General features: G+C 44.8%; 1 protein-coding gene across 2 annotated transcripts in view; it reads right to left on the bottom strand.

Annotated features, from left to right (window-relative positions):
• Window positions 1-23,711, bottom strand: part of POLR3A (RNA polymerase III subunit A) — a 48,309-nt gene extending 24,598 nt beyond the window's left edge. For both annotated transcript variants that reach the window (XM_040242323.1, XM_040242324.1), the window contains exons 1-16: window positions 23,496-23,711; window positions 20,051-20,186; window positions 19,643-19,780; window positions 18,931-19,102; window positions 18,642-18,796; window positions 12,552-12,791; window positions 12,266-12,428; window positions 11,952-12,088; window positions 10,390-10,493; window positions 9,444-9,585; window positions 7,367-7,507; window positions 6,317-6,386; window positions 5,837-5,964; window positions 5,530-5,668; window positions 3,344-3,508; window positions 220-392 (exon numbers count right to left, since the gene is read on the bottom strand). In XM_040242323.1, the coding sequence (XP_040098257.1) occupies window positions 220-392; window positions 3,344-3,508; window positions 5,530-5,668; window positions 5,837-5,964; window positions 6,317-6,386; window positions 7,367-7,507; window positions 9,444-9,585; window positions 10,390-10,493; window positions 11,952-12,088; window positions 12,266-12,428; window positions 12,552-12,791; window positions 18,642-18,796; window positions 18,931-19,102; window positions 19,643-19,780; window positions 20,051-20,186; window positions 23,496-23,539 (2,247 nt within the window). In that variant the 5' untranslated portion in view covers window positions 23,540-23,711. The remainder of the gene's footprint in view (window positions 1-219; window positions 393-3,343; window positions 3,509-5,529; window positions 5,669-5,836; window positions 5,965-6,316; window positions 6,387-7,366; window positions 7,508-9,443; window positions 9,586-10,389; window positions 10,494-11,951; window positions 12,089-12,265; window positions 12,429-12,551; window positions 12,792-18,641; window positions 18,797-18,930; window positions 19,103-19,642; window positions 19,781-20,050; window positions 20,187-23,495) is intronic.
• Window positions 23,712-24,989: the final 1,278 nt, after the last annotated feature.

Genomic DNA, 24,989 nt, shown 5'->3' with positions numbered 1-24,989 from the left:
ATGTGGCCAAACGGACAGATGCTATTCACCGCCTGGAACACGAAAGCTGGAAGGGATGGAACAGATTTGATGGGAGGCCCCCCATCACTAGAACACACACAAGCTGCGCAGCTCAGAGACGGGCTGAAGCCACTGCCTTTCCTCCCCACTCACCTGTTGCTTCTCTTCAGGGCCCAGAATGCCACTGGCTGCTAACCTGACCCAGAGAGCCAGACTCACCTCCAGAGTCTCCTCGGCAGTGCAGCCGGGCTGCTGCTGCAGCTTGCCTGTGTTCAGGGCTTCGATGTACTCATCGCATTTTTTGTAGCCAGCGTTCAGCAACTCATACTTGGCCTTCAGCAGCCCTTGGCCAGGTGTGACGTCACCAATCCCAATTGAGAATCCACGGTTAGCTGCAGAAGGGTTGGCAGGGAGAGCCGGAAGAGAGAACATTGATGTTAGTCAACCTGTTATGCAGAAACAAGTTTATACCTTCAGAGAACTTGCTGCAAGCCGGTTAAACAAAAACTTACTGTACCAGTCCCTGGGTTGTTACACAAAGATGAACAAGACTCACTAACTCCTCTCAGAGAGCTCACAACCTGGTATGGAGCACAGGGATGTCCCAACTATATTATAAAGCAGACAGCCGCTGAGCAGGAAAGAGACTGAGAGAGCCAGTTGTAGAAAGTGGGCTACCAGACGGATGGCACTCAGCATCCCAGACACCTCTCTGCTCCAATTCTCTTTTTTCAGAAATCGTTCCAAAATAGAGGATAAGAAGCAAATGTGAACTCTACCTTTGATGGAACTATATACCATCAATAATCCTAACCCTAACACCTGTAGCAAGTGGGCAGGTGAGGAGCAACTGGATTAACAGGGTAGGGAAGGGGATGCTGATAAGTGGCTGTGGAACGGAGGGACACCGAGTCTGCAAGTCTCAGAAACAAATCTTCATTTTCTGCTGGAGGTAATGCAAATGGAGAAAGCTGGGTGGAAAGTTTGTACAGGTACACCTTTTTTTACTGTGCTTCACAGATAGTGTGTTTCTTTAAAAACAAGGTTTATGACAACCTTGTATTTGAACAAGTCTAAAAGCACAATTTTTCCAATGGTATTTGCTCACTTTGTGTCTCTGTTGAATTTCAGTAATTCTCACAATATTTTAAACACTTTCATTATTATATTTTTATGATGCTCTGGGCTGTTGTTATTATGACTCACTGAAAGCTCAAATGATTAGCATTTTTCAGCAATAAAGTCTTTTTTTTATTAAGGTGTGTACATGTAAGACACTAAGATCACTGCATCTGATCCCATCACTTCATGGCAAATAGATGGGGAAAAGTGAAAGCAGTGACAGATTTTATTTTCTTGCATCCAAAATCACTGTGGATGGCGACTGCAGCCATGAAATTTAGACACTTGCTCCTTCCAAGAAAAGCTATGACAAACCTAGACAACTTATTAAGAAGCAAAGACATCACTTTGCTGACAAATGTCTGTATAATCAAAACTATGGTTTTTCTAGTAGTCATGTATGGATGTGAGTGTTGGATCATAAAGAAGGCTGAGCACTGAAGAACTGATGCCTTCAAACTGGTATTGGAGAAGACTCTTTAGGGTCTGGTGGACTGCAAGAAGATCAAATGAGTCAGTCCTAAAGGAAATCAATCCTGAACATTCACTGGAAGGACTGATACTAAAGCTGAAGCTCCAATACTTTAGTCACTTGATATGAAGAGCCGACTCATTGGAAGAGACCCTGATGTTGGGAAAAACTGAAGGCAAAAGAAGAAGAGAGTGGCAGAGGATGAGGTGGTTAGATAGTGTCACCGATTCAATGGACAAGAATCTGAGTAAACTCTGGGAAACACAGGGAAGCCTTGCGTGCTACAGTCCATGAGTGACAAAGAGTCAGACACAGCTTAGCGACTGAACAACAACATGTTAACACACAATACTACTGCACACTTAATAAGACTATAGTACAAACAATTTTTTTATGCACTGGGAAGCCAAAACATTCATGAGTTGCTTGATTGTTATATGTACTTCATCATGGTGGTCTAAAACCAAACCCGCAATGTCTCTGAGGTCTGTCTATAAAAAAAGAGACCTCAAGCCCTTGCCCCTATGGGAAACAGAGTGATGTACAAGAGGTATTTGAGCATCAAGAATAGGAAGTCTTAAAAAGAGAAGAAAGAAAAGAAGGAAACAGAGAGAAAAGAACTATGGCTGGAAATTAAATATATGATACTGAAAAATTAAAAAAAAAAACAACAACAAAAAAACGAAACAGAGACAGTGTTAAAAAGAAAACTGAATCCAGAAGCAAATACATGCACAACAGGGAAAAAGAGAAAATTAGAGAATCACTCCAAGAACCCTTGCAGACGATTAACAGAAATTCCAAAAAGCAAGAACAGAGAAAGTAAAAGAGAGGCTATGATCAGAAAAAGAACAAGAAAATTTCCAGAACTGAAGGACACATGTTGCAGACTGAGAGAGCGTGCAGAGCGTTCAGCACAATGAATGATAAACATCCCAAGGCTGCATCACTGTGAACTTTGAGAATGCCAGAAACAAAGAATAAAAAGACAAAGCTTCCAGAAGAAAAAGACAATTCAGGATAAACAAGGTCCTAAAGCACAGCTCAGGGAGTTATATTCAATATCCTGTAAAAAAAACCACAATGGAAAAGAATGTTTTAAAAAAAGAATGCATATATATATATATAACTGGGTAAACTAAACTGGATTACCCAAAAACTGGATACTGCAATTAAAAAAAAGACAATTCAAATACAAAAAGTTGGGAATAAGAAGGGAAATACATTTTACAGCAACCCTGAAAGAACAGAGTAGAGTAATAACTTCAAAATTCTCAGGGAAATAACATTCAGTCTAGAATTCTACACTCAGCCAAAGAGTCAAGTACAAGAGTAAAGATATTCTGGGGCATGCAAAGAAAATCTCCTGGCCTAGTGTACAAGGACAGTAGGGAAATACTGAGTCAGCTGGTAGGGCTGAACTGTGGAAGAACCAGAGGGTGACAGTTTTGCACAGCCTACCTTGGAAGCAGCCCATGAAGGCCCTTTATGTAACAACCCATGTATGTCATGGGCATCAGGGAGCTACTATAGCTTTTAAGAAGAGAACTGAAAAGCAAATTTGAATCTGCAGTCAAACTTGTCAGCATCAAGTTTATTTCATTAAGAAAAGCATAAATGGTTTAGCCTGGAACAAGTATCCTTTTCTTTGTGTTTCTATGTGTTTGGGGCAGAGGGGTGAAATAGTAAAAGAACCCCCTAAAACATCAATAACCTATAGCAATGAAACAAGGACGCTAAGACACTCACACAAGTAGACGGGAGCCAGCCTGGCAAGCCGTGACATCGCATCGGCAGCTTCATTCTGCCCCCAGTCTCGCAGCAAAATGTAAAAAATGTTGTTCTTGGATCCTGACCCCAGCGTTCCTTTGTCCATGCTGCCACTCATCAGCTCACTGTTCTGGATTGTGACGTCTGGAAGGAAAAGATTATGGACTCACACAAATGATTATCTGTTACTTTGTCTCATTCCAAAATGAATTTAAGGCAGTTGAGAAAAATTTTTTTTTTTTTTTTTAAGTCAGAGCAGAGCAAATAGAAATGCTCTCTAAAAAATTTCTTTTTGAGGGGGGAAAAGGAGAAATCTAGGAACTTTTGAAAAGCAGGAAAGATCTAGTTCATTACCCTATAGTCCTGACTCTGAAAGGTATTAGCTGACTCTCATCGTCTTTATCTGTGATCGGTGGATGACAGTATCAAGCTCTTGCCATCTTTATGTCATGGCGATGTTTTGAGCACCAATTCAATCATGTACAACAAAGTGTTGTTTATAAAGCACTTTGTTATTCACTAAGACACTGAAAACTAGCAGTGGCACCATTGTGAAAAGCCTAAACAACAAAATGAAATTTCTATCTAGAAACAAAAACACAATATAAAACAAGAAGCCAAATACATTAAAGACCAGGAAGTACATTTATGAAAGAATGGCTATAAACCTGCGGTGGGGGTGAAGAAAAAGAATCAGTGCTCTTCAAAATATTTATTCCTCATGAGACAGCAGAGGATCCTTGACCTTCAGAGAGTCTCTGCGGTTCAGTCATCAGTATAGAGGCCTGCAGATCCACCTCTTGTCACAAAGCCTTGCTAGCAAAGGCCGTTCTAAATCAGTGTTACTCAAAGCAGTCTGCTGGGGAACCGTCTGTTAGCAGCCTGAGACCCAGAAAGTAAATGCTGCCTGAATGGCATAGGTCTGGGGAACACACTCTTGGGCTGATCAGTCTAGGGGACTCAGAGGACTCAGAGTTATATGTTCTCACTGTTACACCTGGGGCTTCCGAGGTGGCGTTAGTGGTAAAGAGCTTGCCTGCCAATGCAAGCGACTAGAGCCACAGGTTCGGTCCCTGGGTTAGGAAGACTCCTTGGAGAAGGAAATGGCAACCCACTCCAGTATTCTTGCTAGGAGAATCCCATGGACAGGGGAGCCTGGTGGGTTACAGTCCATAGGGTTGCAGAGTCAGACACGACTGAATGACTTAGCACAACACAGCACTGTTACACCTGATCTGGTGCTGCTGCTGAGTCGCTTCAGTTGTGTCCTACTCTGGGCGACCCCACAGACGGCAGCCCACCAGGCTCCCCCGTCCCCGGGATTCTCCAGGCAAGAACACTGGAGTGGGTTGCCATTTCCTTCTCCAATGCATGAAAGTGAAAAGTGAAAGGGAAGTCACTCAGTCATGTCGGACTCTTAGCGACCCCATGGACTGCAGCCCACCAGGCTTCTCCGTCCATGGGATTTTCCAGGCAAGAGTACTGGAGTGGGGTGCCATTGCCTTCTCTACATGTGATCAAAACATCCACTGACCAGGTGAGGCAGGTAAAAAAATTAGCCTTTTCAGTATACTTTATAGCCATGGATGTGTGCTCCGTTGCTCATGTGTGTTGGACTCTGGGCGACCCAGTGAATCATAGCCCATTGGGCTCTTCTGGCCATGGGATTTCCCAGGCAAGAATACTGAGTGGATTGCCATTTCTTCCCCCTGGAGATCTTTCTGACCCAGAAATTCAACCCGTTTCCTGAGTTTCCTGAATTGGCAAGCAGATTCTTCACTACTGAGCCACTTGGGAAACCCACTTACTTATACTTTTAGTCATACTTTTAGACAATGAACACATTTTGGGACATAAAATAATAAATTATAAGCCTTAAATAATGAGACCCTTGTACAGCAAAACACACACACACAAACCAGTAACAGAAAAAGAAGAAAAGAATTTGCATTAATTGGCAGAAACAAGTCACCCGAGACAAAACATGTGGAGAAGAACATTCCAACCGCTGGGCTGGTCATGCGTCCACATGACCTCTACCTTTTGGAGAAACAACAGCTGCATTTCCCTGAAGAACAAACTTCCTGCCTAAGGCCTTAGAGAAACACGGGATATACTGGCAAAGTGAAGGGAACTGCTGGCCCCAACCTGCTGCTCTCACTCACAGGAGTCATTGACGCAGAGGTCCTCTCCTCTGCCGCAGTACTGCTTGCCCTTGGTTCGGAGGTTGGCCCTCACTGGATTGTCATCGCTGGGTCTGAGGATGACACTGAAGATCTGCTTTCCCGTCCACAGGGTGACAGGCTGGAGGAGGAGAGAAGCCAGAGCATCAGCCGGCCCAGCCTGGTCTCACCTGCCCTTCACACCAATGAGGCAAGATGGTACAGTGGTCACAAGCCTACTCGGCACCAGTGGGTGTACACCAGACCACCGGTGCATCCATACAGACACGGTCACAGCTCCTGCACAAACCTTTAGTATTGTAGGGGGTGGGAGACGAACTTTAATTTTCTCATCCTTGCCCACCAGTATTGAAGCGATGATCTGACAAGCTTTGGCTCGGTCAAAGAAAGTGTCCTTAAGAGTGAGGAGATAGGCACCTGAGGATGTTAAGAACACAAAACGAAGGAAAGGAATGAAACGGTGAGAAAAATCACAAGGTTTCAACTTTAAAAATAAAGGTGGACTATCACTAAAAGAGTGAGGTAAAACACAGCTGCTGCTTGGTTTTCTCTTCCAACGAGAATCCACGCTCCACAAGGAAAGGGACTTTGTTTTACTCGTTGCCATGTCCCCAGCACTTAGAAAAGTAAAGAATATCTCGTGTATGGTTCATTAACACAACCCCACTCAGTAAACAAACAACAGAATCACACAGCTTTTCAAGTGGTCACGTGAGAGAGAATCCTCATGTTCCAAAGTCTCTTTTCAAGTAAATTCCCCAAAACCCACCTGTCAGAAAATCCTGAATAGCAGCAATTAGCGGTTCTCCATTTCTTGGTGTCACAAGGTTTGCTTTAGTCTGAAGGAAAAAGGAACACAGTGCGTTAGCCATGCCTGGATGCATGGTGAGGCCCCAAGATTCTTCACCGCAAACACTCTTAATGGTTATGGATGAATCAAGAGCAGCAGGAAGGCGAGGCTGTGAACCGGAAGCTGGGGTTCTTAACTGCAGCTTTGTCACTAACATCTAGTGCCTTCATCTGTCAAAGGGAGAGGGAAAAAAATACCAGCAAGATTGACCTCAGAGGTCCCTATGTTTAAATACTGTGTGGAGCTGTTCTGCATTCTTATAAAGAACTCTTTGGTAAAAGACATTAGTGTAATTATAAATGCTTTCCTCCAAAGAAAATTTCCGTCCATGAATGATGAGTAGCACGGTGTTATCTTTGAAGTCTATCAATTCCACACCAGTTACAATAATGGCAGGATGGTCAAGTTTCTCTTGGTTGAGACACTAAGTTTGAACAACAGCATTTATTAATCATCAAAATGTAATGAGTGCCTACACTGGCAAAAACAGGCGCTAGTTGTTCACTGCATAAGCACTCAATTTAAAGAAGGTTCTGTACATCAAGGTGCATTTGCTCGAGAACTCCCTGGTGGTCCAGTGGTTAGCACTCTGTGCTTTCACTGCTGAGGCTGTGGGTTCAATCCCTGGTCGGGGAACTAAGATCCTGTAAGCAGCCGCTTGGCACAGCCAAAAGGGGAAAAAAAAAGGTGCATCTACTCAAATCCTTTATCTGAAGTATAATGGACCATGATATCCAACAGTCAAGTTTCTGACACACCTGTCTTACCTTTTCATAACTAGTGCTCATGTGTATAGATTCTCCTAGGAACCCACATTACAGGTCACATTACCCAGTCCATTCAACTCCCCACCTATGAGAGAAAATAACTCCCTTACATACTATGGGGTGCTTTCAAACAAGACTTGTTTCCCTTCTCCTCCTTTTAAGGAGCTTTTTCTCAGGAGTTGGGCTGCACCACCCTACTTACCCCCATGAGAACAAGGGCTTCTGCTTTAGCTTCTTCTGTTTGAGGAAGATGAAGGTTCATTTCATCTCCATCAAAATCCGCATTGTAGGGTGTACAGACACACTCATTAAATCTGAAAGTCCGGTGGGGCTTGACCCTGGCCTATGGAATACAAAACAAAGCAAATCAGGAAAAGGACATAAGTCATTTATTCAAAAGCTGAGTCGCATTATTTTTTAAAAAAGGCTTCCTGCAGAACTGGACACTTTACATTAAGGAAGAAAACTCCTAGTATGTTCTGGTATGGATGAGGTCATTAGTTCAGTTCAGTTGCTCAGTTGTGTCCGACGCTTTGCAACCCCATGGACTACAGCATGCCAGGCTTCCCTGTCCATCACCAACTCCTGGAGCTTACTCAAACTCATGTCCATTGAATCAGTGATACCATCCAACCATCTCATCCCCTTCTGCCTTCAATCTTTCCCAGATTCAGGGTCTTTTCCAGTGAGTTAGTTCTTCGCATCAGGTGGCCAAAGTATTGGAGCTTCAGCTTCAGCATCAGTCCCTCCAATAAATATTCAGGACTAATTTCCTTTTTGACCTCTTTGCAGTCCCAGGGATTATCAAGAGTCTTTGATAAGGAACTTTGCAAGGAAGGCACCACGCCGAGGCATCTGACTCCCTCACCTTCTTCACATGGCTAAGACAGCCAGCCAGCCAGTGTGTACCTCCTGAAATACGGCAAGAGGAAGTAGCCAGCACCACCTATGAGTTATTACTGCCAAAAAAGTTCTGTTTGAATCTGATTATGCTTTGAGAGTTTATTTTTAGTTTACAGGAAAACAATGAAGCATGAAGGAACCCTTACTGCCACACAGAGGCAGACAAATAACGAATGTGCAGTGTCCTTCAGGACAAATGACCTAGTTTTTTCAAACATGACACGGAAATTAAGAGGAGGAGGGAGGACTATATTAGATTAATAGGGGCTTAAGACAGGGATCAATGAAATGCATAGATTTTAGATCTCACTTTGAACAAACTAGCTGCAAAAAGATTTTTGAGACACATGGGGCAATCTGACTATGGCCGGGTACTAGACAACACCAGGGAATGACTTCATTTTGGTGAGGTGTGATAATGGCACTGTAGCTGTGTGTGTTTTGCAGAAGTAAGCTGAATATACATGGAAAAAAAGACATGGCATCTGGTTTCATCAAAGGAAAAAGGGAGAGAGAAAACCAGTGTGGCAAAATCTTGAAAATTACTGAATATAAAGGATGTGAATATGTGAGTTCATCACAGTACTCTTTCTACTTTTGTACATATTTGAAAGTTTTCAAATAAAAATATTTCTATGTTAAATGGGCCAAGTTTCCAGAAAGGGAAGGCTTTTGTTCACTTCTTAGAGCTCCATAATCATAAAATGTATCTTTGGTATTTCTGCCATTGAGCAAAAAGATTGATGTGATGTTTCCATAAACTATTGGAAAAGAAAATCAATCTAGAAAAACACTACCTTAGGAGCCTGTTTGCAAATGCTCAGGGATTTAATGGTTTTTTCATATAGGAGAATTTATGAATATTTAACAAACTGAAGTTGCATCTTGTTTCCATTTGAAATCTCCGGAAAAGGAAACTGCTGCTGTTGCAAAGTAAACTGCTCCAAAAAATATGCGTTCAGGTCTTATTTGGAGGATGACTGCAAAGAAAAATCCTGTAAGCATTTTAGTTTCGTAGTTAATATGCTATTTTAAATCAAGTCAATTTTCTGCCATGTCTATTTTACATAATTTTGTGCACACACAGATATGCATCTATGTTGTTTGCAAGTGAAATCACAGTAGTCACCTTCATACTAATTTTCAATTAGTTCCTGTTTCACTATTGTGTGAATAGTATGTTATAAATATTAAAAACATTGAAGGGAAGCTTGAAATTGAAGAGTTTCACTCAAACTGAAATGGAAGAGAAGGGGAGAACCAAAAGTTATAAAGATTTGAGACTACTGGCAATTTAAGGTTTAGATGTCTGGAGTCAGCACAGCACACGCAGCAAAGTCCCGCCCAGCAGATATGAGCGCCAGGCCCCTGCTCACCAGGTGTGCCATGATGCTTAATTTGTGCAGCGAGGGCTGCCGGTTGAACAGGACCACATCTCCATCTATGAGGTGCCTCTCCACAATGTCCCCGAACTTGAGCTCCTGGGCCATCTTTTCTCTGTTTCCGTATTTCAGAAACCTTAACACACAATAATGGACATAACCTGTGAGAACAAAGTTTCCTCAGCAAGTTTCTCCCTCTTCATAGCAAGATGTGGTCTCTAAAATGACCATGTTTCACTGAATTTAAGGTGCCTCCCTCCACTGTGATTGAACTACCGTAACAACAACAAAATTGTTTTTGTAACTTTATTTTTTGGCCACGCCAAGTGGCCTGTGGGACCCTAGTTCCCCAACAGGAATTAAACCCTGGCCCCTGGGAGTGAAAGTGCCAAGCCCTAACCAATGGACCACCAGGGAAGTCCCTAAACTACAACAAACTGACTGTATGACACCTCTTAATTTTAGAAATGTCCAACTATGATAAAAATATGTCTTAAGAGTCACAGAAACTGAGTAATAAACTAGCTTCTCGCACAGGGCCCTGGTGATGTTTGAATTTCATGAGACGAAAAGCACTGGTGATCAGCTCATGTCACTGTGAAAAGCCAGAACTGGCAAAATGTGTGCCTCCGGGGTCATGAGTGCACTGAGGCAACCCCAGAGCAGCCAGGTGACCCAGAAAATGATCTGCTTTCATATCCCAATGCGTTATATCTAGCTAAACATTAAATGCTATAGAATAAATGACCACTGTGCATACATTCAAAGAACCAGCAGAGGAAACAAAACGTACATAGGCTAACTGAAATTTAAACAGGTGTTTTCCACGTTAAAATATCACGATAATTGTACTCCGGACTGCCTTCTGTGGCTGAGTATGGCGACAGTGAACTTGGTCACGAGGAGATAATTACACCCAACCACACTGGGAAAGCATTACCTTTTCATCTGCGTGTGTCTCTGCTGAATGAAATTGGCTCCTGGGTGAACTTCAGGGCCATTTCGAACCAGTTTCCTCAAAAAGTTGATGTTTGCTTTGTTCACCTGGAGGACCACAACATAAAACGGAATGAGGTGCTAGTAGGTCTTGATGCGCCAGCATGCTACACTGAACTGAATCTCAGTCTCTACTTTCTTTAAGTGATTCCAGGGGATTTTCCTGGTGGTCCGTTGCATAGCACTCTGCAACTTCCACTGCAAGGGGAATGGGTTTGATCGCTGGTCAGGGAACTAAGATCCCGCACGCCATTTGCAGGGACCAGGAAAAAAAAAAGTCTAACTGGACCCCTTGTGCAATTCTAGGAGAAGAGAGGTACCTGCGGCACGCTGCTGCCAAGGTCTTCACTGTAAGGACAACGGTTCACGTCTGAGTTTGGCCACTCATTTGCTGGGTGACAGGGCCAGGTCCGTGACTGACCTTTGGTTTCTCTACTGATAAAACGACTGGGCTGGACTGATCTGCGGGGACCTTTCAGCATATTCTGTGATCCTAAACACAGGTGGCAGCTTCACCTGCAGTGATTGACCGTGGGCTTCTACGGTTGAAAAGCTGTTAACGCCAGAACAGCAGGTCCTGGACTGCACCGCCGTGCCCTGCAGCCTCCTCGACAACAGTCTCGCAGGGCACCGTCTCAGAGAGGAACTTGAACTCATCCAGGGACACTGTTTTTTTCTTTTTTAATTCTGACTGCACTGGGTTCTCTGCTGCAGCTCTTCCTTGAGGTGTGTGCAAGGTTAGCTGCCTTGCAGCATGTGGGATCTTAGCTGCCTGACCAGGAACTGAACCTGTGTCCCCTGCATTAGAAGGCGGATTCTTAACCAATGGACCACCAGGGAAGTCCCAACCAAGGAGACTTTTTATACAAGCTTTACCAGAAGCACCTAATTATGGGCTGATTATGAATTTCAAGAGCAAAGTCAAAGCCAATCAATATCTTCCTGTTATCAGGCCTTTCAATTATCTACACCTCAGTTAAAAAAGAAAATACTATAAATACCAGCTTACACTCACGACGAGTATGAACTCAATGTAAAGTGGTACAGCCTTTCTGGTTATATATCAACAGCTTTTTAATATTCAGAGTCTTTGAGTCAGTGATTCTAATGTTTTAAAAATGATTCTAATGTTTTAAAAATTCTAATGTTTTAACTCATCCCAAGAAAATCAACTGGGTGTGGATGTTTATCATTTAGTTATTTAAGGCATGAGGTATGAACTAGCACAGAAAAATGTCAAAGATGGAAAAACAGTAGACGTGAATGTTTAATGTATATCTGAGTATTTAAATATAAAGGCAGACACAACTGTGTAGATGTTGCAGATGTTATATATGGCGACACGCGTGTGAAACAAACTGGAAACACACACACACACACACACACGCCAAACTGTAGGCTGGGTGGGTTACTGGGGGCTTCCCACTGTTGAGACTGTTTGGAATCTCAGAACATAAGATAAAACACTGGATTCAGACAAAATACTGAGCAATTCAACGTACTTACCTTCTCAGGAAATGTTAGAATTTTGGCCACGTGAACTGGCACAGCTACCTCATCAATTCGGAGGTTGGGGTCAGGTGAGATGACTGTTCTACCAGAAAAATCCACTCTCTTTCCTGAGAGATTGCCTCTGAATCGACCTAAATAAATAAAAATATATCGTAAGTCTCCAGGGTACAATGTGTGTTGTTTGGGAGCAACGCGACCAGAAAGGCCAAGGAAAGACTGTGATTTCCAACGAGATAAGCTGGACATACATTCCCCAAAATGAACCAAAGGCAGCAGACTGCCTTCTGCACAGGTAGGTGGACACGTACCCTGCTTTCCCTTCAGGCGCTGGACAAAGCCTCTGGTCCACTTCTTGGGTGCCATGTTGAGGGGAATGCCTGAGAGCTCGCTGTTGATGTAGAGGGCGCATTGCAGCTGCAGGAAGTCCCAGTCCTCCATGATCATCTGGGTCTTAGCTCCGGATATCCGATGCTAAGAATGGGCAGAGGCAAGCCTGGTCAATTTGACTTTCTCCATCAGACACTTCCGTTTGCATGGATATACTCCAAAACCTCGAGTGTGGAAATGCTAATGGGAAGTATGGGAAGTGCTGACCTTTTTAATGACGTCATTCAGGAAAATGATCTCTGTCAACTTCATCGTCAGATCGTCTTCATTGGTGCCAGACTTCAAATCGCTCACGACAGAGGGTCTGATACACAAAGGGGGCACTAAGAGTCGTGTGAGAATCAAATCGGAGGGCTTTCCAGCTTCCGGATTCATCAGAAGTAGAGGGATGTCTTCAGCTGGGATTCGTTTAAATAAATTCAAAACTACTAAGGGATTCAAGTTTTCCTGTGGAAAGGCGGGAAGAGCAGAGAGCTTAGCTTTTCTTCCACAGCTTAGGCAAAGGTTTACTTCATGCCCCGTAACCCAGCAGTACCCAGTCTTCTTGGCACCAGGAACTGATTTTGTGGAAGATAATTTTTCCATGGCAGGGGGAAGGGGGAGATGGTTCAGGCAGTACTGCCAGTGATGCGGAGCAGCAGATGAAGCTTCACTTGCCTGCCGCTCACCTCTCATGCGCCCAGTTCCTAACAGGCCTCTGACCAGTACTGGCCCATGGCCCAGGAGTTGGGGGCCTCTGCTCTAACCGCTTAACTGACAATATGTACAAGTGATGACAACGGCTTCTGATAATTTGCTATACTGCAAGAGCCCTAAAAATGTGCATGACTTTTATTCCAATAATTTAAGCCAATAATTCCACTTAATTTTTCCAAAGGGTATGATTTTAGAAATTAACACAAAGATTTAGCTATAAGGATGTTTACTAAAGCAGATCTTAATTGTAAAAGCTGCTAACAACCTGAAAGGTTACTGGCCAGATAAAATCATGGTACATTCATATGTAGAAAACTATGAAGCCATTTAAAGAAAAAAAAAATGAAGACACAAAAATGTGCCTTGTGCCATGAAAGGTGCTCACAAAATATTGATAAATGAGATAGGTATGTTTACAATGTGATCTAATTTGGGCAAAGATGTGCATATACAGAAAAGAGGAGATGGAAGAGTTTACCAAGGTGTGAACAGGGCCATCTTTAGCTGAGCTGGATTATCATTTTGCTTCTTTTGCTACATTTCACCTTTCTGTAATGAACTTTCCTTTGTATTAACTTCACATAACAGAGGTGCCACGGTATAAAAATGCTGGTTATTACATTTTCTTGGGATCAAAGACTGTGACTGAGACTATACGTTGTCAGTACAATTTTCCGCACAGGACTTAATGAAATGGGGAACAAAGCCAAGAAAACTGATCAGCTCCTGGAACACTGCCAAAGGAAGAGTTTCTACGGTCCTGCCCTGGAGGAGACGGCCGTGTGGCTGGGCAGAAGGAAGGAACCTCACCAGAGGCTTTCGAATCCGGGCCCCTGTCCAGAGAACAATGCATGTCCTTGGCTCCCATCTCCCAGCAATGGGCACCTCACGGCCATCAGAATAGTCAGGGAGGAGGAAGTTTAAATCTAACAAAATTCTAGAATGGGATGAAGGCGAGACGTCGCCTGTAGTACCACAGTCAGTCCTGGACAAGAACATTATGGAGCTGAAGGCCGTCCAGGAGGGCAGGAAGACTGGCAAGAGTCTGGCAACCAGTTCTTAGCAAGAGTGGTAAGAACAACTGCATCCCCAGAGGCACGAGGAAGAGGCCGCTGACTTACTGTTAAACACCAGGAAACACACGTCAGGGACTGATGGGCAGCAGAGCAGGGCCCAGATGTGCATAAGGCAGAACACCCTACCAGCCCGAGCTCTCTAGCCACGGAGCGTGGCTGCCTCGGGTGGTGGCGAGCCGGCACCGCTGGGGACTGGCACTCAGTCTGCAGGGATGATGTCATTATGGAGAGAGCTTATCTGCAGGTCTGCCAGTCCCTGGATTTGTACTAAAACAGGAGCGGATACACACTAGCCCTCTGGGAGTAGAGTCCAGAGTTTCTGTCCAATTCCTAAAGGCGTCTGTGACCCACAACAGGTCAGGAACCACTGCTCTGAGGTGTCTTCCACTGCAGTCATGCTGTGCCTCCTGTAAAGGCACGGGGCTCCACATCCCTGAAAATTCAATGGGCAGGTACACGTCAGTAAGTGAAAGTCGCTCAGTCATATCTGACTCTTTGTACCCCCACGGACTGTCGCCCGCTAGGCTCCTCTGTCCATAGGATTTCCCAGGCAAGAATTCTGGAGCAGGCTGCCATTCCTTTCTCCAGGGGATCTTCTAGACCCAGGGATCAAACCTGGGTCTCCCATGCTGCAGGCAGACTCTTTACTGTGGGAGTCACCAGGGAAGCACCCTGTCAGGACATGGGCCATCCTGAGATTAGTGAGACACCTTTTCGCTGCCTGTCTTTATAAAAGGCAAACGTAACTCAATAATTCTGTTTACTTTGGTGATTGAGTGGCTCTCTCTGAGGAGGGGCTGCTTGGAATTAGGCAAATGGTGAACTCATGCTTTGTTCTCAGCCGTGGCACAAGAAAACCCAGGACAAACTGATAATCCTGGAGGACCCGCCCCTACTCCAAGCACTGTGATTGGCATCACACAGGACCTCAGAAAAAGGGATCTTGTGAGGGACCAAACTTAAGTGGAAGAAACTAGGAGAAATACAAGACGGAACACAAGAAGTGTATGGGGCATAGCAAATGTACACGTGGTTGAGGGACAGGTGAAGACTGGGGTAGGGGTGTATTGCAGAGAGCAGAGGAGGCTGCATGGAAGCCCAGGGATGGGGGATTCGGGAGAGAGGGAGGGTGCAGAGGGTCTCTTGAGCTGAAGGGACACACAAATAAGAAACGGAAGAAACCTTACCTCTTCATCATTATTTCTGTTAATACAGGAACATCAGGAATAAGAAAACCACAGTAACTGGGTCACAGGCTTGAAGCATTTGCTATTTGCTAAGCATCTGATCTGGAATCCATCTTTTACTCCTCATAATGGCCCTAAAGCAGACACTCTTGTAATCCCTGTTTCATAGTTGTGGAAACTCAAGGCCAGGTTGGGTCACGTGTCTAAGATGATAGAGTGAGTAAGCGGCAGTGTGCATGCGTGCTAAGTCACTTCAGTCACGTCTGACTCTTTGTGACATTATGGACTGTAGCCCGCCAGGCTCCTCTGTCCTTGGGATTTTCCCAGCATGAATACTGGAGTGGGCTGCCATTTCCTCCTCCAGGGGATCTTCCTGATCCAGGGATCAAACATGAGTCTCCTGCACTGGCAGGCAGATTCTTTACCACTGAGCCCCTGGGAAGCCCCAAAGCTCTCAGCCATCACCACCCTAAATCACATCAAGGGTGTCAGCTGGGTCACGTGGGCTGGGGTGGACAGAGAGTTGGCGGCAGTGGGGGACACAGAGAGGCAAGATGGACACGCTAGACAGGTGGCTCCTGAGTGGGAGGAGGTTACCTCCTGGGCCCAGTCACTCAGGACAGTGGGCCCCAGCCTTCTGGCACGAGGGACTGATTTCACGGAAGACAACTTTTTCATGGACCTGGGCTGAAGGGGATGGTTTGGGGATGATTCAAGCACACTACATTCATTGTGTGCTTTACTTCTAATCTAATGCCACTGCTGATCTTGAAGGAGGGACTGCTCCCTGGCCTGGAAGTTGGGGACCTCTGACTTAAGAGACTTTTCCAAACAAGATGCCTCCTAGGCCCTAGACAATTCTACTGCAGAGGGTGCGGGGAGCAGAGGAGACTTGGTCCTCTGCACGTAAGGACAGTGGTCTCAGGGGCCCAGGCGGAGAGTGGGCAGGGGAAAGTGGTGACAGGTGTCAGGGAGGCCGATCTGGGGGCAGCAGAGGGAACACACAGGAGCCTACAACTCAGGCCACACTCAGGAGAGCTGGGCAGCCCTCAGACTCACTGAACGCTTTCTGCACGGCTGTCAGCCTGCAGGGTAGAATTCCTCTACACTCACGCTGGGAGGCGGACGAGATCAGCTTTCTCAGTCTGCACCTTCACTGCCTCTGCAGGAGCCTGAAGACATTTCCACTGGGATGCACGGCTAATGCCGTCCCCCATCATGGTACTCCATGTTTCCAGATGCCGGCGCGTGGACTCCGGCTTGCCTCTGACCGCCTCCTCTCACACCCGTTGCCACAGTGGCTGGTCATCAGTTACTGTCCATTCTGCCTGCACATTCTGACCTCTGGCTTCACTATCACTGCCCAGGGTCACGACCTGCTTCCTTTTTACATCTCACTCCCTAATATATAATAGTAAACTGCACAAACCTTAAAGATGGCTAAATTTTTACACAGGTACACATACACCACCATTCAAATCAGGAGAAAGAACATGGGCCCCTCTCCAGAAAATGCCCTGATACCCCTTTCTCAGTACTAAGCCCTCACCCCAGTTCAGTCTGGCCTGTTCTTAGACTTGATCTAATTGTAATCACACGCTTTGGACTCTCATATAAGGCTGCCTCCTCTCAGTAGGATTCTGCGATTCAGCCAGGCTGTGTGTGTCAGCTTGATTCTTTCATTCCAGGACAGTATTCCACTGCGTGGATCTATGACAATCTGCACATTCTCCTGTTGACAGGCATCTGGGTTGTTTCTAATTCTGGCTTTTATTAATGAAGCTGCAATGAACATACTTGCACAAATATTTCTGTGGATGTATGCACTTGTCTCTCTTGGGTACATGCCCAAGAATAAGGCTGCTAGATCATATGCTAAGGGTAGGTCTTACTTTGTAAGGAATTTCAGAGTGGTGGAAACATTTTACAAGGTTACTATCGATATAGGAGTGCCAGTTGCATCAGATCCTTGCCAGCACACGGTTTTCAGTTGTTTTACATTTAATTTTTCTAAGAGGGTGTGTGTTTTAATTAGTATTTCCCTGATGACTAATAATGTGGAACAACTTTTCATCTACTGATTGGCTCTTTGAACATATCCTTTTGTGAAGTGCCTATTCAAGTCTTGCTTCTGCTTTTAAAAATCAGGACTTTATATTCCAGACATGACAGTCCTTTGTCAGACATATGAAAGGTGAGTATTTGCTCCCAGCTTGTGACTTGGTTTTTCATTTTTGTTACAGTGTCTTTTGAGCAGTCAGGCTGTTCTAAAATGCCATTGTTTATGTCCCTCCCTTGCTTAAAACCTGAATGGCTCCACCTTCTCCAGAGTGGGAGGACCTCGACAAAGTGCGTTCAGCTGGCTGTCTTTTCTCCAGCACAGGCCTGCGCCCCAGTGGCCTCAACGAGGACTCCCCCTCCACCACTTACTATTATCTTGACTGATGCAGCCTCACAGGGTTGCTGTGAAGATAAAATATGAGGCGATCCACGGAAAGAAGTTGGACCGACCCCGGAAGGTAATAGCAGTCACTAAGTGCAAGGTGCTTTTGCTAGCAAAATGCTGGGACTTTTGAGCAGAACTTGGCTTCAGAAGGAGCCCCAACAAAGCCTCCTGGACGGCAGGCTCACTGTCCTAGACTCTCTAAACCCTACAGGTTTAAGGACCACAACAAGCCACACCTTTCCCCACAGTCCGCCCCAACAAGCCCCGCTGACTTCCCACTCCTTCCTATCCTTTCCATTCCTGTGACAGTCAGCACTGCGCCACGTGGCATTGGCTATATTTTCACGGATTAAAGTCCTACAACACCTTTAAAACCATGGGATTCCTGGCTGCAGACCCACCGCCTTGTGGTTCCTGATGCTCCCTACAGGTCTGACAGTTTGGTACTCAATGGCCACTTAATTGTTAGTTTTGTATACTATCAATTCTAGAAAGTACCATGTATCTCAAGTACTAATCGAATTCAGAACAAGGCAGAACAAGACACTTCATAAAATCCCTAATTAAGTTTGTGCCAAGTAAAGCAATGGAAATTACCTACCAATTGATTAATGCCGCATCCAGGTGAGAAACAGGATCCCTCAGTGTATGCTGTACACAGCTATGCTTTTACAATCTTTTACAATAAAAATGTAACACGTGTTACCTATATAATTAAACTTGTTAGTTACGAGGACAGCTCACAATAAACTGAGTGCCAGGTGAACACCTGTCACGTGAAGTATCCCTGGAGATTTAACCCCAGTGGACCTTCTGTTCTGGAGGAACAGTGCACCCAGAGGGTGAGGAGACGTGTGATGCAGACAGAGGGGGCGGGCAGGGGCGGGCTCACCTGCGCCTTTCCCAGCAGAGGCTCCACTTCTCTGTTATGCTCTATGGCGGTTTCAAAGGACTGAAGGAAACTCGATACGATGGGATCCATCACTTTCTTGTTGGTCTTGTATTTCTCATGGATTATCTTCAGTAACCCGCATTTCTTGACAGTACCTGTAGGAGTTAATCCATTTTACCATGGTTGGAAAAATCAGGTTCTTGGTTAGGCTGGTCTGAGGTCATGATCTAGGAAATGCAGTTACAGAAACTGCCATCTCGATGAAAGACAAGATGTGTATCTGGCTCACCATTGAAGGCGCCACAGTGATGGCACGTGTTCTTTTTCCGGCACTTGTCAGAGATTTTCTTCTTTAGCCCTCGCTTCTGGAGGTAGGTCAGGCCGGGCCTCTTTAGATAATCCAGAAACTGCTTCTTCTCCTCCTGGGACAGCATGATGTGGCAGCAGGTTTTACAGATCATCTTTTGAAAATTAAACACAACAGATAAAAGCATGAGAGGATGAAAAACTATTTTCTTTCTTTTTTTTTTTTTTTAAAAAAAAAAAGCTGCATCCACCCCTTGTCCAGGATACTTAGTTATATGCACAGATCTACAGGAAGACATGCTTAGAGGCAGCCCATGTTCACCAGAATGCTGGCTGTAGCCACAGCTGGCAGGCAGGGTTTTTGTTAGCTTTATTCCCTTTCTCGTGCTTGAATTATCTTGTGTTTGTACTGCTTGAATTATTATTATTTTTTTATAATATATATCTACAACCTACTCAAGGAAAATCAAGGAAAAAGAATCTTTAAGCAATTTAACTTATTGCAGGATGAAATATTATGCCACAAAAACCAAAACAAAACAAAAAACAAACCCCTCAAACAAAACAAATATTACATGTTTAGTATAAAGATGTTCCCTACATGTATCCGCGACCAAGTTCACTCTCATGTCCCTGGATCAGTAACTTTCAGGGAGATGGAGTTACTGTATGGAGATGAACACATACACGCTTACCTGTAAGATGCCTATAACTGCTCGGAAGTACCCCACGTGGAAGCATGGCAGCTCCAAGTCAATGTACCCATAGTGGCCCAGACAGTCAGCCAAGTTCTTCCCACAGGTTTCACAAGGACGGTCCTTCTCACTTGTACCCTGTGAACAAACGTATGATCAATAATCAGCGGAGACCAGTGGAGAGGAAACTGGGACGAGCCCTCCCAGGTGGCCAGGGGACCCAGAATCAGAATCACCCGGGAAGGTGCAGGGTATTCATGTTCACTGGACCAAGGAAGACTGGAGTCCCTGAGATATGCTGGGGAAGTGGGGAGGTGGAAGGAAGACCTAGCTTCTTCCTGTTTGGTAAGTCACGAGTTTCACCAGCCAGTCAAAACACACGGAGCCACGAAGGGCAGCAGGTCTTACCATCCTGTGGTCCAGCACCCCATATAGCAGCGGGGCATGGTTGTTGTCCTGGCTGTACAGGTTCTTACTCACAACCTGGATGTGTGCCTGCTGGCGCATCTCCTCGGCTGACTTCATTCCAAAACAGATGTGGCTTCTGGAATGGCAAGAGACAGGGGAACAGTTACATCAAAACCACTTACCAGGAAGAGCATTTATGCATGTGACCCCCCATAAGCAACCTTATCCTTCCCACGCCTGACAGGCTCTGCTCTCTCATCACTAAATGTCCTTCATCCTGCTGACTGTTCGCACCTTCATTATCTAGATGGTGCTCACCAGTTGTACCTACCTCCTTGCTGCTAAATCCAGGAAGAATTTCTCATTTTAACATCTCTCTGTAGCACTGACAGTAACCTCTTCACCCCTTATCTTGCAATAATTTCTTTCCTTGGCTTTGGTAACACCATCCATGCTTTGAGTTTTTTCCCCTCTCAGGCTGCTACCTCCTAAGTCTCTTTCGTGGCCCCTCCTACTGCGCTCTCTCTGATGTTGGCTTTCCTCCTTACCTGGGGTTACAACCCCATTCCTCCTTGTATTCTATACCTTCTTCCTGAGTGGTGTCTGTCTAATCTCTATCTGTAGGCCAACTATTCCGACTCATACACACTCATCCTCCTTTGGACAGTTACACAAATACCTAAACTTGGCACTTCTCTCCCAAATCTGTTCCTTTGTTCATTTTCCCAACAAACTGGGGGTTTACAATGTGCCAGGCACCATCCTGAGGGGCTGAGGGTAAGGGTCAGACAAGACAAACTCCCTTCCAACATGGGGCTCAGTTTCAGGGAGGGCAAGACAGAGAATAAACAGATTCACAAAAGTGAATAGACATAAAGGCTGAAAAAACTGAAGCCTAGGGGAGAGTTTGACAAGACTATGTGATGTGGTCAGAAAGTCTGGAAAACTGACATTTCAACTGAATTCTGACCCAGAGGGAGCCAGTCATAAGATGATCAAGAAGTCATGCATAAGAAGTACAGCTTAACTAGGACAAGGGTTCTAGAGCAAGCTCAAGCCTGGCATTGTCAAGGCACCAAATAAAACCAGTAGTGTAGAGCACAGAAAGCTATCGGTACAAGAAAAAGTCAGTCGGGTATGCAAAGACCAGCTTTAGGAGGGCTTGGGAATTCTAACAGGCAATTTAAATGTCAGTCCAAGGGAAAGCTGCTTGAAGAGTTCGAATTGAAGTGTCAGGGATCTAATTTGCATTTTAATAGAGTCACTCAGGTGGTCAGAGGAAAACAGATTATATCTACATCTGAATTTAGTTGGAGGTTGGGATGGGTTTGGAGGGACCACCAGGGATAATTTATCCAGCAAAGAGGCACGTTTCCCATTCCAGTGAATGGCAACCTCCACAGAGTCACCCAAGCAAGAAATTCTGTGCATCAATTTCATTTCTCCCTTACCCATCCCTACCAAAAGTGTCAATTTCACACCCCTCAACCGAGGGGTGCTGATGGCCATCATCAAAAATTCTACAAATAATAAATGCTGGGGAGTGTTTGGAGAAAAAAGAACCCTCATTCACTGTTGGTGGGAATGTAAATTGGTACAACCAGTATAGAGAAAGGTATGGAGGTTCCTTTAAAAACTAAAAAGAGTTCCTGTATGATCCAGCAAGCCCACTCCTGGGCATATATCTGGAGAAAACTACCGTCTGAAAAGCTACACCTCAATGTTCACTCCAGCTCTACTGACAATAGCCAAGACATGGAAGCAACCTAAAAGTCCATCAACAGATGCATGGATATGATGTGGTGTGTGTGTATGTATATACACATAAACCACACACACACCATAAAAAAGAAACAATGCCATTTTCAGTAACATGGATCGCTCTAGAGATTATCACACTAAGTAAGCTAGACAGAGAAAGACAAATGTCATGATATTGCTTATATGTGGGGGAGAAAAAGATACAAATGAGCTTATTTACAAACACACAGCAAACAAACTTATAGTTACCAAAGGGGCAGGTGGAGGTGCTGGAGATAAATTGGGAGTTTGACATGAAAATATACACTTACTATATTTAAAATAGATATCCAACAAGAAGTTACTGTATGGCACAGAAATGTATACTTAATATTTTGTATAACCTATAGAAGAATCTAAAAAAATAATACGAACATAATCTAAGAAAGAACATGTGTATAAAATAACATATAGTATATATATAATAAAAGGTATATTTTTTAGATTCTTTAACAGATATTATACGTATTGTTTCTTATGTCTATTATAGGCATATTATGTTATTTTATACATATATATTCTTTCTTAGATTACATACGCATATTCTTTTTTAGATTCTTTTCCCTTATAGGTTTAAAAAAAAGAGTATCTGTCTGCACTGCAGGAACTGCAGGAGATGTGGGTTCGATCTCTGGGTCCGGAAGATCCCCTGGAGGAGGGCACACAACCCACTCCAGTATTCCTGCCTACAGAATCCCATGCACAGAGGAGCCTGGTGGGTTACCGTCCAGGCAGTTCGCAAAAAGTATATAACTAACACAACACTGTAAATCAACTATACTTCAATCGACAAAAAAAAACCCCTCACTGCCTCCAAGATGACTCTGGAACAAAGCTTCAAAATCAGCTTTCTTCTCATCACTCTAATGCCTCCCTCCTCCATGCTCCTGGAAGAAGGCTGTCTGGCTTGCTTTCTTCCGTCTGAACCCTTCCCACTGGTGCCAACCCTTGTCCTTGCACTTGTCCAGGTCAACCGTTGACTGGCCTACCTTCTCCAACTAGACTAAGCAGTAAGGTCTTCCTCATGTCACATCTCTTAATGCCTATCACCGGGCCCAGCACACAGTACCTTCCTCAACTAAGTGTCTCCTGCAGGAACAATTGATTTATTTCTTTACTGGAAGTTCTAAGGGCGAGGCTGTGATCTATTAAATTTCACCTCATTTTTGAGACTGCTATCCATGTGCCTGTGACACAGCTTTCTAGCTGGTAACTCCATTCTTTTGGTCAACAAATAATACCTCCGTGTCACGTGTTCTGCAGCAAAATGAGTCCCCCGCCCCAGGTTGCTTCCCAAGCTGTAGTGATCAAAGATTCGCAGAAAGGGGTCATCATCTGATCTCAGGAAAACTCTAGTTTCGACCCAGGGTGTACGTTATCGCCAAGGTTCCCACCACATCTCCCATTCTCTGCTGAAACCCAAAGGAACACCCCTGGCCTGCGGTTCCCCAGATGCTGAAATACCCTCTGCCCAATCAATATTCATTAACCTGATACTCCTGAGCTGTGCCCACGCCTCCCACTGATTCTTGGTCCTTTCCTTCCAACTGACCCTCAGCTACGATGCTTCAAGACCCAAGACCCTTGGCCTTGGATTCCTTTACCCCTAATTTCTCTGCCCTTGGGGATTTTGGCTCCATCTTACATTTTCTTGGCCACATCTGTCTCCCGGAACTGCTCCTTCACCATGGTGACGGCTGCCGGGGGTCCCTCCTATAAACTCCTGGAGCTGGGTTAGAAATACGATGTTCTCTGTACCACCCGTGGCTACTTCTTCACTGGTTGCTAACACATCTGCGGCATTCTTTCGGCCACCGTAGCACGCCCCACGTGCCCGCCCCCACTTCCGCTACTCGCTAGCTCGAGTCTGTCAAGAGAGGCTTCAGGCACTCAGCTTCTCGCCTTTTCCCCATACCGCCATCTGGCGGCACCTCGTTGAAACCGCCGCGAAGCCCGAGCTGTATTTTCCAAGTTCAATTTCCAATCTATTTCTGGTTTATTGGTCTTTCTCTGAATCTGCACTCTTTATTTTATTGCTACACATCTATCTCCCTGTAATCAATGGACAAATTTCAAATAGCAAATACTTATTAGAAGCTATAAAGAAAGCTGAGCATCGAAGAATTGCTGCTTTTGAACTGTGGTGTTGGAGAAGACTCTTGAGAGACCCTTGGGCTGCAAGGAGATCCAACCAGTCCATCCTCAAGATCAGTCCTGGGTGTTCATTGGAAGGACTGATGTTGAAGCTGAAACTCCAATACTTTGGCCACCTGGTGTGAACAGCTGACTCATTGGAAAAGACCCTGATGCTGGGAAAGATTGAGGGCAGGAGACCGGGATGACAGAGGATGAGATGGTTGGATGGCCTCACTGACTTAATGGACCTGAGTTTGGGTAAACTTTGGGAGTTGGTGATGGACAGGGACACCTGGCGTGCTGTGGTTCATGGGGTCGCAGAAGAGTCGGACACAACTGAGTGACTGAATTGAACTGATTAAAAGCACACTCCAGTAGTCTTGCCTGGAAAATCCCATGGACAGAGGAGCCTGGTAGGCTACAGTCCATGGGGTTGGATAGAGTTGGATACGACTGAGCGACTTCACTTTTCACTTTAACCTTGAGGGTTGGGATGGGGAGGAAGGTAGGAGGTGGGGGGTTCAGGATGGGGGACACATGTACACCCATAGCTGATTCATGTGAATGTATGGCAAAAACCACTACAATATTGTAAAGTAATTAGCCTCCAATTAAAATAAATTTACACACACACACACAAAGCTCACTTTTGTAGGGACTAAGATTTTCATGAAAAGACAAAGTTTTGGGAAAAAATTTAGACAATCAGATTCTCTAATCTCACAAAAATAACGGTCAGGTCTGCGTACTTGAAATAACAAAAGGTTTTGAGTCAGTTCAGCACTTTCCCCAGCGGTAAAATGAGGAGGCTAGTCGAGGGGACCGCCAAGGATGCCTTCCACCTTTACCAACCGCTAACGCGGGTGGAGGGGATTTAACTTTAATCTGGTTTAATTTAAAGTCCAGACAGTCCAAAATAATGAATCGAAGTGGAACACGTGCTAGCATAAATCTACTCCGTCTAAACTGTGCGCCCTCGGGATTGGCCAGTTTCCGTTCGGCG

The sequence above is a fragment of the Oryx dammah genome, unplaced genomic scaffold (assembly GCF_014754425.2).
Source record: "Oryx dammah isolate SB20612 unplaced genomic scaffold, SCBI_Odam_1.1 HiC_scaffold_6, whole genome shotgun sequence".
In the NCBI taxonomy this organism is placed as follows: Eukaryota; Metazoa; Chordata; class Mammalia; order Artiodactyla; family Bovidae; genus Oryx; species Oryx dammah.
This window is presented reverse-complemented; position numbering and strand designations above follow the sequence as displayed.